Source organism: Mandrillus leucophaeus, unplaced genomic scaffold (genome assembly GCF_000951045.1).
Source record: "Mandrillus leucophaeus isolate KB7577 unplaced genomic scaffold, Mleu.le_1.0 Scaffold1473, whole genome shotgun sequence".
In the NCBI taxonomy this organism is placed as follows: Eukaryota; Metazoa; Chordata; class Mammalia; order Primates; family Cercopithecidae; genus Mandrillus; species Mandrillus leucophaeus.
The window spans coordinates 102,919-121,947 of NW_012101447.1; the positions used below are offsets into that span (position 1 = coordinate 102,919).

The 19,029-nt window shown below is 35.0% G+C and overlaps 1 protein-coding gene across 1 annotated transcript in view; it reads right to left on the bottom strand.

The window, feature by feature from the left end:
* The window catches only part of CNTN1 (contactin 1), a 348,227-nt gene that overhangs the window by 21,258 nt on the left and 307,940 nt on the right, over nucleotides 1-19,029 (bottom strand). Inside the window, exon 24 of the mRNA XM_011974652.1 lies at nucleotides 18,207-18,363. Coding sequence (XP_011830042.1) covers nucleotides 18,207-18,363 — 157 coding nt within the window. The remainder of the gene's footprint in view (nucleotides 1-18,206; nucleotides 18,364-19,029) is intronic.

Consider the following 19,029-nt stretch of genomic DNA (forward strand, 5'->3'; position numbering starts at 1 on the left):
GTGAAACCCTGTTTCTACTAAAAAATACAAAAAAATTATCTGGGCATGGTGGCGGGTGCCTGTAGTCCCAGCTACTTTGGAGGCTGAGGCAGGAGAATGGCGTGAACCTGGGATGCAGAGCTTGCAGTGAGCTAAGATCACACCACTGTGCTCCAGCCTGGGTGACAGAGCAAGGCTCCATCTCAAAAAACAAAACAAACAAACAAAAAAATCACAAAACAATGTGTTCTAAAACCACAGCTCACCGAAGGTTTGGATTGATTGATTCATAGAATTTACTGTCTCTAGGGAATGGAATGAGTGAGAATCTCCACCGAGCATGCATTCTCAATAGGGCCAACATGGCCTCCAACTAAGTGAAAGTTGGTTCTTGTGGGTTGGGAAAATCTGAAATCTCATAATAGTTTTGGATTGCTAAAGGGCCACAGAACATAAACAGCTATACAGTAGATATTTGGTATGAAAATTTCATAAGTGGTAACACTTGGAAAAATAATGTGTAACAGGGCTTCCTAGGGAGTCAATAATGAAGAAAGTTTGAGAAGTATTGATATAGAGTGTTATCTTTCCCAGTTATACTTCTGGTTAGAATTGGGTGGCAAAGGTTTAAGACATATAAAAACAAGTTTTAATTTACTCATTTATGGCTCATATCAAAGGTAGACACCATTATTCTCATTTATGCAAAAAGAGAACATACCTATGCTAAATAATCAAGGCATATGATAATGGTTTGGCTGTGTCCCCACTCAAGTCTCAGGTTGAACTGTAATCCCCAGTGTTGGGGGAGGGACCTGGTGGAAGGTGATTGGATCATGGGGATGAATTTCCACCTTGCTGTTCTTGTGATAGTGAGTGAGTTCTCATGAGATCCAGGTCTTTAAAAGTGTGTAGCACTTCCCCCTTCTCTCTCTCTTTCTTGCCACTGTGTGAAAATGTGCTTGCTTCCCCTTCACCCTTCTGCCATGATTGTAAGTTTCCTGAGGCCTTCCCAGCCATGCTTCCTGTACAGCCTGTGAAACCGTGAGTCAATTAAACCTCTTTTCTTTATAAATTACCCAGTTTCAGGTAGTTCTTTATAGGAGTGTGAGAATGTACTAATACAACATATAAATAATAAAAAATACACAAATTTATAATAATATTATAGACATCTTGGCTGGGTGCAGTGGCTCTCACCTGTAATCCCAGAACTTTGGGAGGCCAAGGCAGGAGGATCACCTGAGGTCAGGAGTTCAAGACCAGCCTGGCCAACAGCACAAAACCGTGTCTCTATTAAAAATACAAAAATTAGCCAGGGCTGGTGGCATACACCTGTAATCCCAGCTACTTGGGAGGCTGAGACAGGGTAACTGCCTGAACCTGGGAGGTGGAAGTTTCAGTGAGACGAGATCGTGCTACTCTGCACTCTAGCCTGGGTGATAGAGTGAGACTCCATCTCAAAAAAAAAAAAAAAAAATTACAGATATCTTAATTAGTTAAATCAAATTTTGTAGTACATTGGGAAATAAACAGGCTTATGTTTGCCAGAAACTGGCTTATATGTCATGAGCTGGGGAGTTAATGGTAGTGACCAAGATTGGCAGAGATCAGGCAAAATACAAATATGAATATGATCTAGTCCCCTTCTCAGATAGGAAGCCATTAAAGGTTTTTGTGCAGAGACATGAGAAGAGCTGACATATTTTAAAATAATCACTGTGGTCATTACATTAAGAATGAATTGTAGGTGTTAAGCACCAAGTGAAGAGCACTATTAGATGGCTAGTGCAACAATCATGGAAACAACACATGGTGGCTGGACCCTATGATGGTAGCAGCAGAGGTGGATATTTCTAAATACATTTATTTTAGTGGTAAAACCAACAGGATTTCTTGATGAAATGAATGTGGTGTGTTAAATGACAACAAAAATTACTTCAGAGAAGATTGGAGATACTTTATTGAGATGGGGAAAACTGCAGAAAAAGCAAACAAAGGGAGATGGGGAAGAGTTCAATTTAGATGTCTGAATGGAGATAGCAATCAGGCAGCTGAATAAATCAGAGAAGACTGACATTTGATTGCTTTCAGCAAATACATGCCATGCACTTAAAGCCTTGAGACTGCATGAGATTACCTAAGGGCTAAGAGGAAAAGAACTATTGATATACTGAGTCCTGGGAGATTTTAAAGTTCAAAGGTTGGAATGATTACCAGAAACCAGAAAAGGAGACTGAGAATAGTAGCTCATAAGGGGAAAAGAAAAATCAAAACAGACTGATGCCCAGAAAGCCAAGAAAAAGTGGCCATATGCATCAATGCTGCTAAGAGGTTGAGTAAGGAGAGGACTACTCCTAAATTAGAAACATGGAGGTCATTAGCAACCTCAACAAGAGCCGTTTTGACAGGGTGTTGGGGTGACAATCTGATTGGACAAAATTTAGGATAGAATTTTGGAAGAGGAATTAGGTGGTGAAGATGATAAATTATTTGTTGAATTTTACTCTGAAGAAGATAATAGAACATGTGTTAGTTACTGGCAGAGATTTTCTTTTTTTGTTTTTCTTCATATCCTTCTTTTTTTTTTTTTTTTGGCCTGCCTTCCCTTTCCTTTCTTCCATCCTTCCTCCCTCCCTCCTTCCCTCCCTTCCTCTCTCCCTACCTCTTTCTCTCCTTCCTCCCCTCCTTCCTTCCTTCATTTTTTTCCTTCTTTCTTTCTTTGAATTGTTGCTCTGTTTTGTTTTGTCTTATTTGTATTTCCCACTTAAAGGTGGGCAATACTGCAGAATACTTGTATGGTGATGAGAAAAATCAAATAGAAAAAGAGAAATATAATGATGTAGAAGAGGAAGGAAAGGGTAGTTGAAGCAATATTCTTGAGTTAATAAGATGTGTTAGAATCTGGCTTCCATGTGGAGGGGTGTCCTTAGGAACACAGAGCATTCAGCCATGATCTTAGGAAGAAAGGCAGGTAACATGGGCATATGTATAGGTGTTGACTGCTTCAGATTGCTTTTATTTCTCAGAGAAATAGGAAGCAAAGTCATTGACTAAAGAGGGAAGATGGTCAAGGTGTGCTAGAAATTAAAGGAAAGAGAAAAAGAAGGTGTGAAATATTTTTCTAGGTGAAAGAAAGAGTGGATATGCTAGGAAAAACTAGTGGAATGGCCCAGCAGCACTCTGGGCCCACTTGAGGTTTTGTGGTTATGAATTCAAGGTGAAACCAGTGTTCATGTTGGCGTTCTTCTCTGGCCACTTTTAGCTGTGAGAGTGTAGGCTTGGAGCAAGTAGTGAGTTAAATTTACTCCATTACTTTAGCCGAGTGAGTATAGTGAAGTGACAGAAGCAAAAGAGAACCTCTGGGTGGAATTGGGTGGTCTATGCAAGGGAATAATTATATGGATGTAGGATTTAAGCTGGATATGGAAAGAGTGGGGATACAAGGAAAGTAAGGGACACAGACAGTGGTCAGATCAGTGGCTTTTGCTTCCTGATAGGTCAAAAAATTTTGGGAGTCTGAATACAGAAGTAAGAAGAAAGACAGGAAGTGGGCAGAGGATAGGATGTTTGAGACTATGAAGACATTAATGAAAAGGGTTAAGGTAGAACTGTGCGAAGAACATCAATACGAGAAAGAAACTGAGAAGACAGAGTAATGCAAAAATCATTTACACCTACATTGTATCACTAGAAAGTATGAAAGAAGTATGAAAGAGAATGGCATTCTCTCCAATGTCATTTGGAAATAATGAAAATTATCTGAAAAGTAAAATCTTCAAGGAATGAGTAAGAGTGACCCTGGTGGTTGGTAGAAAATTTGGACAAGAAGGAAAAATGGGTGGGAGAGGGTGATGGTATGAGATTCCAAGCAGAGATTTTTAGAAGGAGACAAAGAGAATACTGTAGAAGTGACAAGAAGGAAGGTCATATACCCTCCACCAGGTGCAGCCTTCAAGGGGTATGAGAGAGCGAGCCACCACTTTTGAATAGACTGCAGAAGGAGCAAGATCATCAGGGAGAGCAAGATTTCAGATAAAGTTAAAAGGTGAAAGAAATATTCAGTGAATAGATGGAAGTTACAGAAGATTCTACTGATAACTGATGGTGAGTTTTAGAGGAAACAGTGGGAAGGTTTTAAGAGTAAAGTATGACTAGAGGTGACAGAAAACAGGCACCTGGATCCGTGTTAATCAGAGAGTCCTGAGTTTCTGTACGGGACTGTCATAAACAAGGCTGAAGGGCATAAACAGATTAGATTTCAGAGTCTCCAGGTATGTGGTGCTGGTGAGAGGGTGAATGTTGGGGATGGGAATGCAAGGGGGATGGGAATGCAAAGGGGAGATCTTGGTAGGGGCATATGGTTTCTGCCTGGATGTGGACACATAAAATGTGTACAGTTATATTTAATCTGAGTTTCGGTTTGGCCATGTGAGAAGCAAAAAGGGAAAGGGACAAGGTATATAGGGCAGTTGTTGTCAATATGAACCATGGAATCTGAGCTGACATTCAAGGAGGGAGCTGAGGACATGAGGATGAATGAAGAACAAAAAAATAAAAGGAACAAGCAATAGGATCAATGGTAGTCTGGGTGGGGGAAAGTAGAACTGCTGGAGTTGGGAAGAGATTTCAGGAAATTAGAAAAAGAAGAGTCAGTGGTCAGAGAATACAGTGTTTAAAATCAAAATTAAAAATGTTTGCAGTAATTAAGTAATATCAAGATTTACAGGGGTTCTCAAGATTTACAGGGGTTCTCAAACTTTTTTATGTCATGGACCCATTTAGTGGTCTGTGGATTTCTGAAAATACTGAGAATAATGCTCTTATTACACGCATAAAATATAATACATAGAGTTTTTTAAAAAACCTATTATATTGAAATGCATTTATAAAAGTATCAAGAAACCAAATGTACATTACTAACACATTCAAATAGTATGCTTATTAACACGTTAAATAACAGGATCTGGGAGTAGATTTAAGAAATATATTATTTGAAGTAATACTTCAATAGCTGAAGTATATGAGAATATCTGTGATTGTTATTGGTGACAGAGTAATATGTGACCTAAATTCATATATTTTAAAATGCCAAATTTCAGTTAGAAATTCATGAAAATTATAATGTAATTTTTTACCATCCAAGTTTCAGAAACTCCTCAAATTCAAATTCACACTGAAGTCTGTGAATTCCTGTTTAGGTTGTGATCATGAGTGGGTGACTGAGGCAGGACACAGGGCAAGATCATCAGAAAAGAAAAGTTAGATAAATTAAGAGGCTAGGGCATTGGATGGACCATCTACATGGATGTTGATATCCTAAAGATTCACGACTTCCAGACACATCAGAATACTAAGGCATCTCTATGGGCTAAGGGTCTTGAGTCAGTCTCTGTACTCTGCAACACCCTGGACTCTTCCTGCATTTTTTTGTAAACTTCAATACCCTTCACTCTTCCTAATTCTCCTGGCCAGGTGACCTAAGGCTGGTTATTTGCTTTTGAGACCATTTTTAAGAAAAAGAAGTGAGAGTCAAGTATGCAAGCCCTGAAATGGAAGGTTACAGAAGAAAGACTACTGGCTGGAGAACCTCATACTCTTGAGATTGTTCTAAGTTATTTATTTTGTTTTGGTCTGGATCATTTTACAGAAGGTGTCTATAAAAACTGCTTCTGGAATGTCCTTTGCACTGCTCTCATACTGTGAATAATCTACCAAGAGGCCTGGCTTCTAGCTTTACCCAACTATGGGAATTTCTTTGAGACCTAAATGTTCCTTCATAAATCACTAAAGCTGGTCCCTAATGTAGTATCGAATGGACCATTTTAATATGTTGACATATCACTTTCCAGTTTAAGCGTTTTATATTCCCCCTTATTGTGGCATTAAAGGCTTCCAGTTATATTTATGAGAAATTTCAAGGCTTTTATTTTTAACAATCACAAAGTCACTTTCTTTTCTAAATGGTTTTCAAATTTATGTTATAGTGAATAAGTGTCAAACCTCAGGAGGAAAATTTAAACCCCAACTCCCATTCTCAGAACAGACAATTGTCTTTACATTTTCCTAAGAGGGTTACAAATTTCAACATAGCCTATAATGTTTCAAAGGAAATTTAATTTTGAAGTTTTGTTTTGATGGTTGATGCATATATCTATTAAAGATAATCTGATTGTTTTAATTAACTTATGTGTTGCTCTTATTTCAGGAGAGAATGTAAAGTAATATCTTATGATTTGGGGTGGGGGTAGGTGTATCTTAGTTCATCCTTAGGAACAGGATGTTTTCAATCCACTTGAGTGTAAAGAAGAGATATCTTAATGTAACTTTAATGTCATTAGTAAATCAACATTCATAGAAAATATATAAAATTAGGCTTACTAGTAATTTAAAAAGATCTATATTCTCATGACTAATTTATTCATGCATATATCATAAAATTGGTTGAAACTTACAGCTAAGTTTCTCAAACCTTGGTGTTACACATACAGGAGAGAGAAACACATTACTTTTTATTAAAACTAAAATTTTGCTAATACCCAATATTCTGAAAAATAAAACTATCTTTGAATAAAGGTATTTCCCTTAGGACTATTGGTTCATTCTCTGAAAATTCTTCACTATAATTACATTCTCCAAAAATGATTAATTCCTTTAATTTCTGCCCTCCTTTTCCAAAGCACTCACTATAGATGGGAGTTCCTCCTCATGCTAGGTTCCAATTTTAGTTCCTTCAGCAATTTTCTTTCCAGATTCTACTCTCCCAGTATAACACTCTAAATTTAGAATATATCACCAAATGCAGCTCTTTGAAGTGAACGATTTGCCTCATAGATTTCAAAATTGTGGAATAACTAATCTAAAATATAAAACAAAACAAAAACATTTACAACTTTTTATGTCATTAATGATGTAAACCAATCCTTAAATATCCCTCTCTACTTGACTACTTAAATATTATTTAACAGTGATAGAGCCAAATAATATATTTTTAAAGGATAAACCTGTGTTTACTGACTTTGTTTGAACCACAGTTCTTACAATTCAATTTATTGACATAATCCTTGGCAATTTGCCCATCATCATAGATTGTTGTTTTAATCTCAGTATCCATCTTGTCAGCAATTTCTTTTCTTGAATCCAAAACAATCCTGCATTTTGAAGCTAACATCCTAGCTTTTCTGTAAATTTCCATTCCTCTTTCTCTGAATTTTTATGAAGCTGCTCTTTGACCTAATTCTTCTCCCATTTCTCTAAGTGTATATCCTACGTCTGTGTTTACTTACCTCATTATTTAACTTTGAACATCATGCAAAAATCTTTCTCTGCTTCTTTGCTAATACACTCTTCATATTTTGCTCAGATATTATCACTCTTCAAGGAAGATTTTCTCAATCCCAGACCAGCAGTGAATCTTGATCACTTTGAGCAATTATAGAAATGATCTTTAACTAGTTTAAGGAAAGACTTTTGACACCGTTCTGAACATTATGGGGAAGGTTTTTCTGAGGAGCTTCTGTGAAAAGCTAGGCTTTCTTTGAAGATGGAACTTCAGAAGAGACAGAACCTCTTCTTTCTTGGACATTATAGGGTCTGTGTGATTTCTAACACTTCTGCAGATTCTTGCAACCACAGAGAAGACAAGCCTTAAAATGAAGCTGAGACCTCTCAAGCGGAGAAATGGGGAAAATCTGTTCTTTAGTTATATTTTTGAGACACTGATTCCACAAGGGCTTTCATTAGTAATTTTGAGTTGAAAGTTTGTTACTAACAGCTGAAAATATTCTAATGGATACTGACTCTGTGTTCAGCGATTTTTAATTATTCTTTAACTAGAAGTAATAAATCCTTGTTTTCCTTGATCTCTACCTATATTAACCATGCAATTTGCCAACTTTGGGCAACACCAACAAACATCTGCTATCTCTGTTTCCTCCATCTCCATCCAGGCTGGTATGCATTGCAAATAAAGTTATATAATTATGCCAGTTGGTTCTCTGACAAGTTGATGTCATCTGAGCTCAGCTGCTTTCTCAGTTTTGCTAGATGATTCTCTTTTTCTCTCTCTCCACTTGGATGTCTCATAGGCATATTGAACTGGCATACTGAACTCAGCTTGTCAAAATTTGAACTACTCCTTCTTTTCTTCATATATTTTCAGTAGATGATTCTGTTTTAATACATAGTTCAGCTGGTTTCAGTAGATGATTGTACTGGTCAGTCTAAATTCTTAAAGTTCTGCCAAATCCATTTCACATACGTCATAAAATTATCAGAACATACTGTTGGGTCTTCCTCCATATAAATCCTAAATATAACTACCTCCCACTTCTACTTCAAAGCTATCTTTACCTCTTGGACTATCACCTAACTGATCCCCATGTTTCCAGAGATTCACAGAGATTTGCACCACCATTCATGAGATTTCTACTTCCCTTCCAAAGAGTGGTTGAGATGCTCTATTGTAAAATATAAATCTGATCATGTCACTTCCCACTTTAAAATGGTTCAATGGCTTCTTATCACCTTTAGGATACAATCTAAAGTCCTTAATCAGGACCTATAAAACTCTCTATGATTCAGATTCACCTAAGTCTTCCCCATGGCTTGCTTGGCCCCAGCCGTACTAGTCTCCTTGTTGTTCCTTGAACATCTAAAAATACAGCCAGTTCAGGGCTTTTGTACTCTTCTGGTGGGAAGACATTTGCTTCCCTCCAGATAACTTCTTCAACTTTTCTCTCGCTTCATTCCATTTCTTTTCCAGTATTTCCTTATCAGAATAAGCTCTTTCCTGGCACTCTTAGTGAAAACAGATGCCCTTGCTCTCTCCCCTCAGATATTATTGCTATCTGACAAAACTTTATGTATTGCTATATATTATTCATTTTGCCTTCTTGCTTTAAAATGTAAGTTCTATGAGGTTTGCTTACAGAAATAAGACTTTCACCCACACTATTTTTGTGAAAGTTGGTCTCTTGAAACTACCAATGACCTCTGTTTGGGCAGAATTTTGTCCCTCCCAAATTCATATATCAAAGTTCTAATGCCCTAGTACCTCAGAAAGTGACTGCATTTGGGATAGGGTCTTTCAATAGATAATTAAGGTAAAATAAAGTCATTAGAGTGGGTCTAATGCAATATAAATGGAGTTCTTAGAAGAAGAAAGTACAACACACATGCGTATACACACACACACACACACACACACACACACACACACACACACTGAGGGAAGGCCATGGGAAGACAGGGCCATCTACAAGCCAAGGGGAGGGGCCTTAGAAGACACCAACCCTGCCAACACCTTGATCTGGCCTCCAAAATTGTGAGAAAATGAACAAAGCCACCCAGTCTGTGGTACTGTCATGGCAGCCCTAGAAAACTAATACATAGACCTCCAAAATGCCAAACTAACTATTCTTTACTCAACTACTTCAAGATTCTTTTGACTTTGCCACTTAAAAATAAATTATGTAAATTAGTAATTTTTAAAACTTTATTTATTTATTTTTGAGATGGAATCTCGCTCTGTCGCCCAGGCTGGTGTGTGGTGGCACATTCTTGGCTCACTGCAACCTCAGCCTCCTGGGTTCAAGCGATTCTCCTGTATCAGCATCCTGAGTAGCTGGGATTATAGGTGTGTGCCACTATGCCCAGCTAATTTTCATATTTTTAGTAGAGATGGGGTTTTATCACTTTGGTCTGGCTTGTCTCAAACTTCTGACCTCAAGTGATCCACCCACCTTGGCCTCCCAAAGTGCTGGGATTACAGGCATGAGCCACCATGCCTGGCCTAAAAACATAATTTAAAAACAATACCATCAATGCCTGTGTACTCACTGGCCAGGCAAAGAAATAGAACACAGGCATTACCCCAGAAGCCTCTTCCTGATAATTCCCCAATCACTCCTCAGAGGCAACACTGTACTGAATTTTGCATCAATCATTCTATTTTTGGGGAAATGTCACATGTTATATATAAATATGTGTGTGTGTATTTATATTAAACACACAAACCTCTTTAAATATCAATGTATTTTCTATTTTTAAACTTCATATAAATGGGCTTATAGTTACGCGTAGCTTAATGACAGGAATGTCTTCATAGAAATTTGTCATTAGGCAACTTCCTCATTGTGTGAACATACAACTATACCTAGAAGGCATAGTGTATTTATAATCTATTGCTGTCAGGCTACAGACCTCCATGGCATAAGCATATTACTGTACTGAATACTGTAGCCAATTGTAATACAATGGTAAGTATTTGTATATATATACATACATACATATAGAAAAGGTACAGCAAAAATGTGGAATTATAATCATATGGGACAACCATCTTATATGTGGTACATCATTGATGGAAATTTTGTTATATGATACATGACCTTATATGTATTATTTTGTGACTTTTTGTTTATGTTCATTATATATTTGGGGACTTTTATAATCAGAATTCATCATTTTGCATAAAAATAAACCATCCCAAACTATCACAATAACATTTAAAAATAAACCTGGAAAAATATTTACACAAATATGGCAGGAAACATTTTATAATCTCCCTTTATTCATTGATTATAACATTTTAAAGAAAGTTCTTAATATGAAACATAGAAAGGGCATGAACAAAATTTTATAGAAATGGAACTATAAACAGCTATCAAATATATCTGTATATTTACATTAATAGTAATAAAAAATAGTGAAATAGTATTTTTGCTTAACAAAGATTTTTAAAAGGACAAAATGCTACAAAAAAATGTTTAATGATAAAAGGCAGGCATTGCTGTTTAGATGACAGTTTGGCAAGTATATGCTAAGCATTTAAAAAGTAATGCCCTTTAATCCAGTAATTGCACTTCTAGCAATCATTCTAAGAAGATAATTGGGAATCCAGAAAAAAGGTCTATACACAAAGATATCCATTATGAGTTTGTCACAATACTGAAAATGAAAATATGGGAAGTAACTAAATATAATGGCTACACTATTGTCTGTGGGCCTTGATAATTAGGTTATATTAATCACTATTTTCTGAATCTTGAGTAAATCTTGCTTTTAAATATCTTCATCATATCACTTCAGTATCTGGAGCTTTTGTTCTATAATTTTAATGGTGCTACTAAAAATATCAATTTCTATACCATGAAATTGATTTAGAAGCTAATAGCTAATTTATTTTCCTTCTTTCATTTCATATTTCCTAAAATATCCACATTTGGCTTGGTTCTCTAAGTTAGTTTTGATGGTTATCATATAAAACTCTTTAGTTTTTGAGAAGGTATGAAGCATTTTCTCTCAGAATCTCAGCATCATTCTTCTTGCTCTCAATGCCCTCCTGTGTCTCCCTGGGGTAAAAATGTGGACACTACATTCCCTCCAGACTCTCTTGCCACCAAAAGGCAGAAGGGGAAGAATTGGGAAGTCATAGAAAAGCAGGAGCCGGGGTCTTCACATACACTTTTTAATCACTTATCCTGGAAAAGATCTTGTCATGATTTGCTTTGCTTCTTAGAGTCATAAAAAAAAACCTGCAGTAGCCTATAAATTAATTATTTCTGAAAGAGAGTGCCTTGTTCTGATTGTGTCTCAGGCTTACTTTCTTCTCACCAGCTCTATCAACTCCCTCCCCTTTTGTCTCACTCCAATCTATTTTCTGCACAAAAGAAAAAAATGATCTTAAATTAGATCACATCATTTATCTCCTGAAAGCACATCAACATTTTTCCATTGAACTTACAAGAAATTACAAACATCTGAGTATTGCCTTTTAGATGTAATCAAGGCCAGGCTGTTCATAACTTTACCCCTCTTACCTCTCCAACCTTATCCCACATGACTCTGTATCCTCACTACACACTAGTTACACCAGCCTCCTTTCAGATCCTTGACATGACAAGCTCTTCCTTTACCCACACTTTTGTCATATGGCTAGTTCCTGTCCTTTAGATTTCAGCCTACATCACCTTCCTAGTGAGGCTTGACCTAATCATCCTACCCAAAACTACCTCTTTTTATATTAGCCACTCATTTTTCCTTGTGTTTTTATTAATTCTAATTGTTTTACTATTTGTTTGTTGGTTCTTTAGTCTTCTGATAACCCATTAGAATGGGAACTTCAGGAGGGTTTGCAATTATTATAAACAAATAGCCCAGCAGAATGCCTGACATATGGTTGGTGTTTAGAAACTTATTGAATGAATTAATTTACTAGGGAACAAAGGTGTTTTTGAAAATCTGTAATGTTTGAATAGTTTATTTTATCATAGGAAAAATTCATTTGCACATCATACTAAAATATAGCTCTGGAGACTACGACTTTATTTCATTAATGAAAATTATTGTGGTAGAAAGTAAATCTTGGAGGATTATTTTAAATTTTCCTTTCCATTCTTACATGTGTTCCATTGAGGAATGTTTCAGCAAAATTATTTCTGAGTCTAAGTAAATGAGCAAAATAAAATGCTGAAGTTGTGAGAACTTGGTAGCAGCTAATGGAAACCTTGGGGAAAATTTCAAAAAAACTCAGGTTAGTTTCGATACAGAGGTGCTATTTATGGCCTGGCATAGAGTTAAAATGTGCTTCTAGAAGTTGTACTCAAAGCTTCTGAAGGGCAATTAAGACTCTGGAAACTCCCTGTGCTGGGAGTTGCCCAACAACTGCTGGATCAAACCTAGTCACTGCAGGAGTTATGTTAATAACCATCAAGGCTATGAGTTGCCTCCCAAAGTTGAATTTAGAGACTCACAAAATATTACTTTGTCCAAATAATTTATCTTCCAACTTCATGTTTGTTACAGAACTGGGAGTGCTAAGTACATTTCTATGGTTAGGCAAGGCTTTGAGTGATTAGTCATGATTCAATGGTAATGAATGGAATACATATTTTAGAGGTAATTTAAATGTAAGCTATTTGTCAACCTAAAAATATATAGGCTGGATTTATACACTTGAATGCTCAAATGGATCCCATGAAAAATAGTGTAAAGGAAAATAAAATATTTGTTTATTTCAAGATGGTTGAAGAGACAGCATTTCCTGAATGATACCTGATTGTCTTACTCACAGACTAAATTTAATAATGTATGAAATGAATCTAAACATCCCACTATCCTCTTGTCCCTCTTATACCACAAGATTTAGGAAGTGGAGAAGGGAGCACAGGAGTAATGATGGAGTTAATTTATACGTGTAAAAGTTCTACCCAAAAACTAGTTTTCTAGACCTTCCTCTTCTACTGGGCAGAAGAGAACAAAGCAAAACAACAAAATGTGTTTTCCATCACAGTGTTTAAGTCAGTGGGTTTGGTTATATAGCTTAACTTAATAGCTTGGAGTTAACAAAAATAGTAGGTTAAATATCCAGATTACATCATTGGTGGTAATATCAGGATAAATTACAGATTTATTAGAAGACAAAATACACAAAATGAATATATCGTAACTTTAAATCAAATGGAAAAAAATGCCTTGCTCTTTTAGAATCTATCCTAGACATCCACCACTGTCTTCTTTCCAGTCCAGGACATCATTATCTTTTTTCTTTTTTTTTTTTTTCTTTTTTTTTTTTTTTGAGATGGAAGTCTCGTTCTGTCCTCAGGCTGGAGTGCAGTGGCACAGTCTGTGCTCCGGGTTCACACCATTCTCCTGCCTCAGCCTCTCGAGTAGCTGGGACTACAGGCACCTGCCACCACACCCAGCTAATTATTTTTTTTTCGTATTTTTAGTAGAGATGGTCTTTCACTGTGTTAGCAAGGATGGTCTCGATCTCCTGACCTCGTGATCCACCTGCCTCAGCCTCCCAAGGTGCTGGAATTACAGGTGTGAGCCACTGTGCCTGTCCCAGGACATCATTATCTTTAAATCATTCTATGGCAGTAACCTTGTACTTCATCTCCTTACATCTTAGTCCCCTACTGTATATATTTTCCACAATCACCAATATGATTTTTCAAGTGAAAAAATCTGATCATGTTATTCCTACCTTAAAAATTTCAAATGACTACTTCTTTCTGTAGAAAAATATTCAGACTCTAAAATGTTCTGAAAAGTCTTTCTCAATTCAGCTATTATTTAAAACTAAAAAGAAAAATAAAGACTGAAAATATGCATGTTCACTACAGATAATTAAATATGTGCTTCTCTGGAGATACTTATTTATGACCAAGGATCCTTGTCAAATGATATTCTAAAATTTATAGAAAATATGTAGTAATCCAAATTAGCTTATTGAAATTAATATTGAAAATTAGAGCTATATGTATAGTTTCTTAATTTGCACATAATTTATTTAAATGGCTTTTAAAGGATAATATAGACCTTATTAGAGATAATATGTGTGTGATGAAACATTCGCGATGTTACGTTTGCCTTGACATGCACTACAAATATTCAATGAGGAATAAGTTATTAAAGCAATGGATACCAGCATTCATGTCAGAGAGAGGTGTAGTTACAGATAATCAAATATAAAGTATTTCCAAAATATGTCTAAAAGGAAGTCTCAATTTTTTTAAGAATCAAATTTTTGGATCAGCACATGACATAATATCATGCACCTAATGGGGAACTATATCAGATTTCTAGAGATGAAAACTATAGTTTTAAGTTGCCCAAGTTATTCTTCTTTGTGAGCTTTTCTCTATACATAAATCATGAATTAATTCGACAGTTATTTGTTAAAGCCCTGCTACATGCCAGATAGTCCCCTAAGTGCTGGAGATTCAAAGGCCAACTGAGGCAAACAAGAGCTTGCTCCCATGGAGCTTAGCTTCAAGTAAGGATGGAGAGAGATGTTATAAACAAATACAAATAAGTAAGATATTTTTACATGGTTACTAATATTAGGATGAAAAGTAAACAGTGCTATGATATAAGGAAGATTTACTCAGAGTAGGTTGCTACCTTAATTGCTGGCCATATAGAGAGCTTTTCTGAGAAGGTGACATCTGAACAGAAACAAGAATGATGAGAATGAACCTAACATGCCAAGATGCAGAGAATTCCAGTCAGAAGGAAGAACAAGTACAGGTGCCTCAAGGCAGGGATAACACTGGTGTGTTCAAGAAGAGAAATGTCAATAGAGAAAATGATAAAGCACTTAATTTAGATGAGAGAGAGAGTGAATTATATAGACCACTATAAACCACAGTAAGAAATGCAGATGTTACGTATGAGTCACCTTTCTAAGAGAAGAGTTACATAATTTCATTTGTGTTTTAAAAGGCCGCCTCTGTTGCATAGATAATAGGCCTTAGGAGGCCAACACTGGGAGGCAAGAGGATCATTAGAATTGCAGCAGGGTCAGGGAGAGATGTGGGAATATGTAAATCCTAACACATTTTAAAGATGTGAACTGTGACTCCTGTATTGTAGGCATTTAATGTCTATTTGTTGAATGAATGAATGAATGAACAAACAGCATAATACTTATAAACATTAAAATCTAGTAGTGTGTTATAATCCTGGCTACGTATTTGGGGCATGAAAACCAAAAGAAAGGAAAGTACTAAGAGTCTTTAAATTTAGAAGAAAACCCGTAATTTCTGTTTATATTTGCACATTTTCCTCATTAAAACTTAAAAACAAGAATATTCTAGAATGGTGTTATTCACCAAGCATCTGACATTTCATAATGTTAATTCTACAGTTTATTTGTACAGTTATGGTTAAAATAAGAGAAAAATAATAGAAATTCTGAAATCAATAAGAATGTTGTCCATTAGTTGGCAAAACAGAAAAATATGAAAAATATATGGAGTTAAGTTTGGGATTTAAAAAAAAAAAAACTCTATTTCTTCTATACATGAGCTATTTATACTGAAATATCAAATTACAGCTGTGGTATGCTGAAATCAACCCATACAACCCCTGAAATCTGATTGTGAAATTTTTAGGAAACGTATGAGCCATGCGTTAAAAACGTAATTGTTAAAAATAGGATTTATGTAAACTTAGTTAACTTTAAAAGCTTAAAAGAAATGTAATAAATACTCAAAACTCATCACTTCTTAATATTTTAGTATATTACAATGTCAATGTTTTTGAGGTTCTTATTGTATCTGTATGGTGGCAATTACATATAATGATGTGCTACTGGGTAGCTCTTCACATTGAGTGACATCACTTAGGAAGCTTGAAATCACACATAGTGAGAATATTTATACCACAGAAACAGGCAAACATTATAAACAGGGCTTTCCCCTATGCCTAGTGATTCAACTGTTTAACATTTACTGGAGCCGTTAGTGATAGATAAACTGATGTTACCATCACTGCTACAGCATCTCTTGCTGAAAACCTCTAGTCTAAATCCCAGAAGCTAGGGTCTCCTTTCCATGAGGAATGATGAACCAAGGGTGAATACAGAGAGCAAAAGCTCGCTGTAGATGGCTTCTACACAAGAGAAAGAAGGCCCAGGGTTCAAGAACAATTTATTTAGTTACTTTATGCTTTACCTTCCTTGAAATAATGGCAATATTTCCCTCTGATTTCCTTTTGTGAAACAGCCTACTAAGTGTAAAACTATTGAAGGTGTCAACAAAGTTTGGAATATAGAAAATGTTTCAAAAATAAGAAAATTCTTTTTTCTCCTGTCAAATTAGCAATGACTAAAAAGAAAGACAATAATATTAGAGTGGTGCAGTGAGAAAAGCACTTATATACAATGATAATGGGAATAGAAATTAGTAAATGTTTTTAAAGAAATTTGGCAACCTAAAACACTGTCTTATATTTAAATTTAACCTGAAGAAAGATTAATTTATGAAAATGGACTGTAAAAGTATTATTTATAATAGAAAAAAACTTTAATGAGTTTGCATATTTGTTTGAAAGAATATCATTTATAATTTTAAATACAATTTACAAAATAAATGGAAACTGAAACATGAAACTATATATGTATACAGAGTGACTACAAATAAATTCAACTAAGCATTAGCAGTAGCTATTTTAGGGTATTTGGAACATGATTATTTTCTTTTCCTTTCACATGTCTGTAATTTCTATATTTTCTTAAAAGACAAAATTATGATTACACTAAAAAAATCAAAGTTCTATTTTGATTTGTAAAGGATGTATATATGAATTGTGGCAAATTTCACAGAAACATGGCATACAATTGAAGCCAGCATTTATTAAATACCATTAAAGACTCTGGCATTGTGTTAAAGGATTTTTTTGTTGGTTTAATATACAGCATATTCATTTATTTAGATCAAAATCATCAAATTTTCAATTTTCTTTTATTTTTGTTTAAGTTTTCTTAAAATTTAACTTTTATTTTAAGTTCAGGGGTATATGTGCAGATTTATTATATAGGTAAACTTGTGTCATGGGGTTTGTTGCGCAAATTAACTAAATTTTCGTACAAATTATTTATTATCATCTTTGATCTAGGACCTTCTGGTATGTCAAAGCCTCTCATACATTTCTCAAATTAACATCTATTGAAATTCAGTACAATTAAACTATATCATGCACATAGGTTGAGAAAAATATATCAAAAATTAAATAACAGAGTGCTACAAATAAATAAATTACTGCCTCAAATATATGTATTTCCAAATCAAACAAAGTTGTGAGAAATAGCGTTTGTAGAAAAAGAATAGATAAGATAGAGAAAGAGAAAAGGCAAAGCGGCAATAATTTAGTGTTTTTCTCTTATACTACTATATCAATATGTATAGACCAAGTGAAAGAAAGTTAGAAGAGCATTAAAAATAGCCTAGTGTATTTCCTTTTGATATAAGAGAAGTTTGGTTATTATTAAATAATAGCCTAGTATTATATAGTATTCAATAAATTATGTCATTTTAATTGTGCTTTTTATTTGAAAATATTTCATTGACAAAGATTAAATATATTCAAGGTGAACAACATGAAGATTTGATAAATGTATACATTGTATAATGATTACCACAATCAAATAAACGAATACATCCCAAACTGTAAATTGGATCCCAAAAACTTGTTTGTCTTATGTCTGAAAGATTTCAGCTGTACTTTGACATCGAGATAATAATCAACAAGTATGTGGTATGTCACAGATTCACTTAAGAGGAGAAATACCAAGTTTCAGGGAATCCTTGATATGTCAAATCTACTTAGGAAAATACGGACACTGGTGTGAGTATCAGGTTATCCCTACCCTTGGGAATCCATAGGGTCTAGAAACTCACAAATACTTAGTTGAAATGTGTCTTAAATGACTCACTTACCTGAAATTTTGACTTGAGACACCACTCCATCTCCTCCATCACTGTGCGCGCGAACCTCCACAACGTATTCTCCATCTCTGGGGATTGGGACTTCTATGGAGTGTTTGTGAGTTGAGTACAGTTTGCCATCGTGCTGACCATCAGGTCTGTAGAGTACCTTATAAAATACAGAAATGTAAATATGCAGTAAAGTCATAATAATGAGCCAGTGCTCTAACACTAAAACCAGAATAAAAATGCTTACACTTTGATTAACAAAAAGTAATAAATTTAAAACAAGAGGGAATAATTAATAAATTTAAAACTAGATGAAAAAAATCATGTTAGTTTCAATTCACAATAGTTGATTTTTGCAAGTTTTTAGGATTATCCAAGGAGATGTGACTTAAGCATCTAAATTTTATTTTTTGAGATGACCCAAAATAAAAATATAGAAAGAATATGCCTTTTTAACAAAAAAGCCCCAAATGAGAACTTTTTAAATATATTTAAATGGTCTGAAAATTGCTTCTCAATTTTTATTTCTACCATTTTCCACAAAATTTGGTATCCAGTGAAAAATGTGAAAGTGTGTGATATAAAGAATATATTTAAAATAAGCTTTTCTCCTTTTTTTCATTTATAAACAGTAACTCAGTTTATCAAGGAGTTTGCTGGGTGCTGGGCAACCCTGTCATAATCATTGCCAAACAAAAATAGTTGCATTCTCTCTCCTCCTTAAGCTCTGATTATTGTATTCTATCTTTAAATAATTCTATTTATCTTACACTTTTGACATAACATTTTGCTGAAATTCACTGAAGATAATCTTTTCCATTTCAAA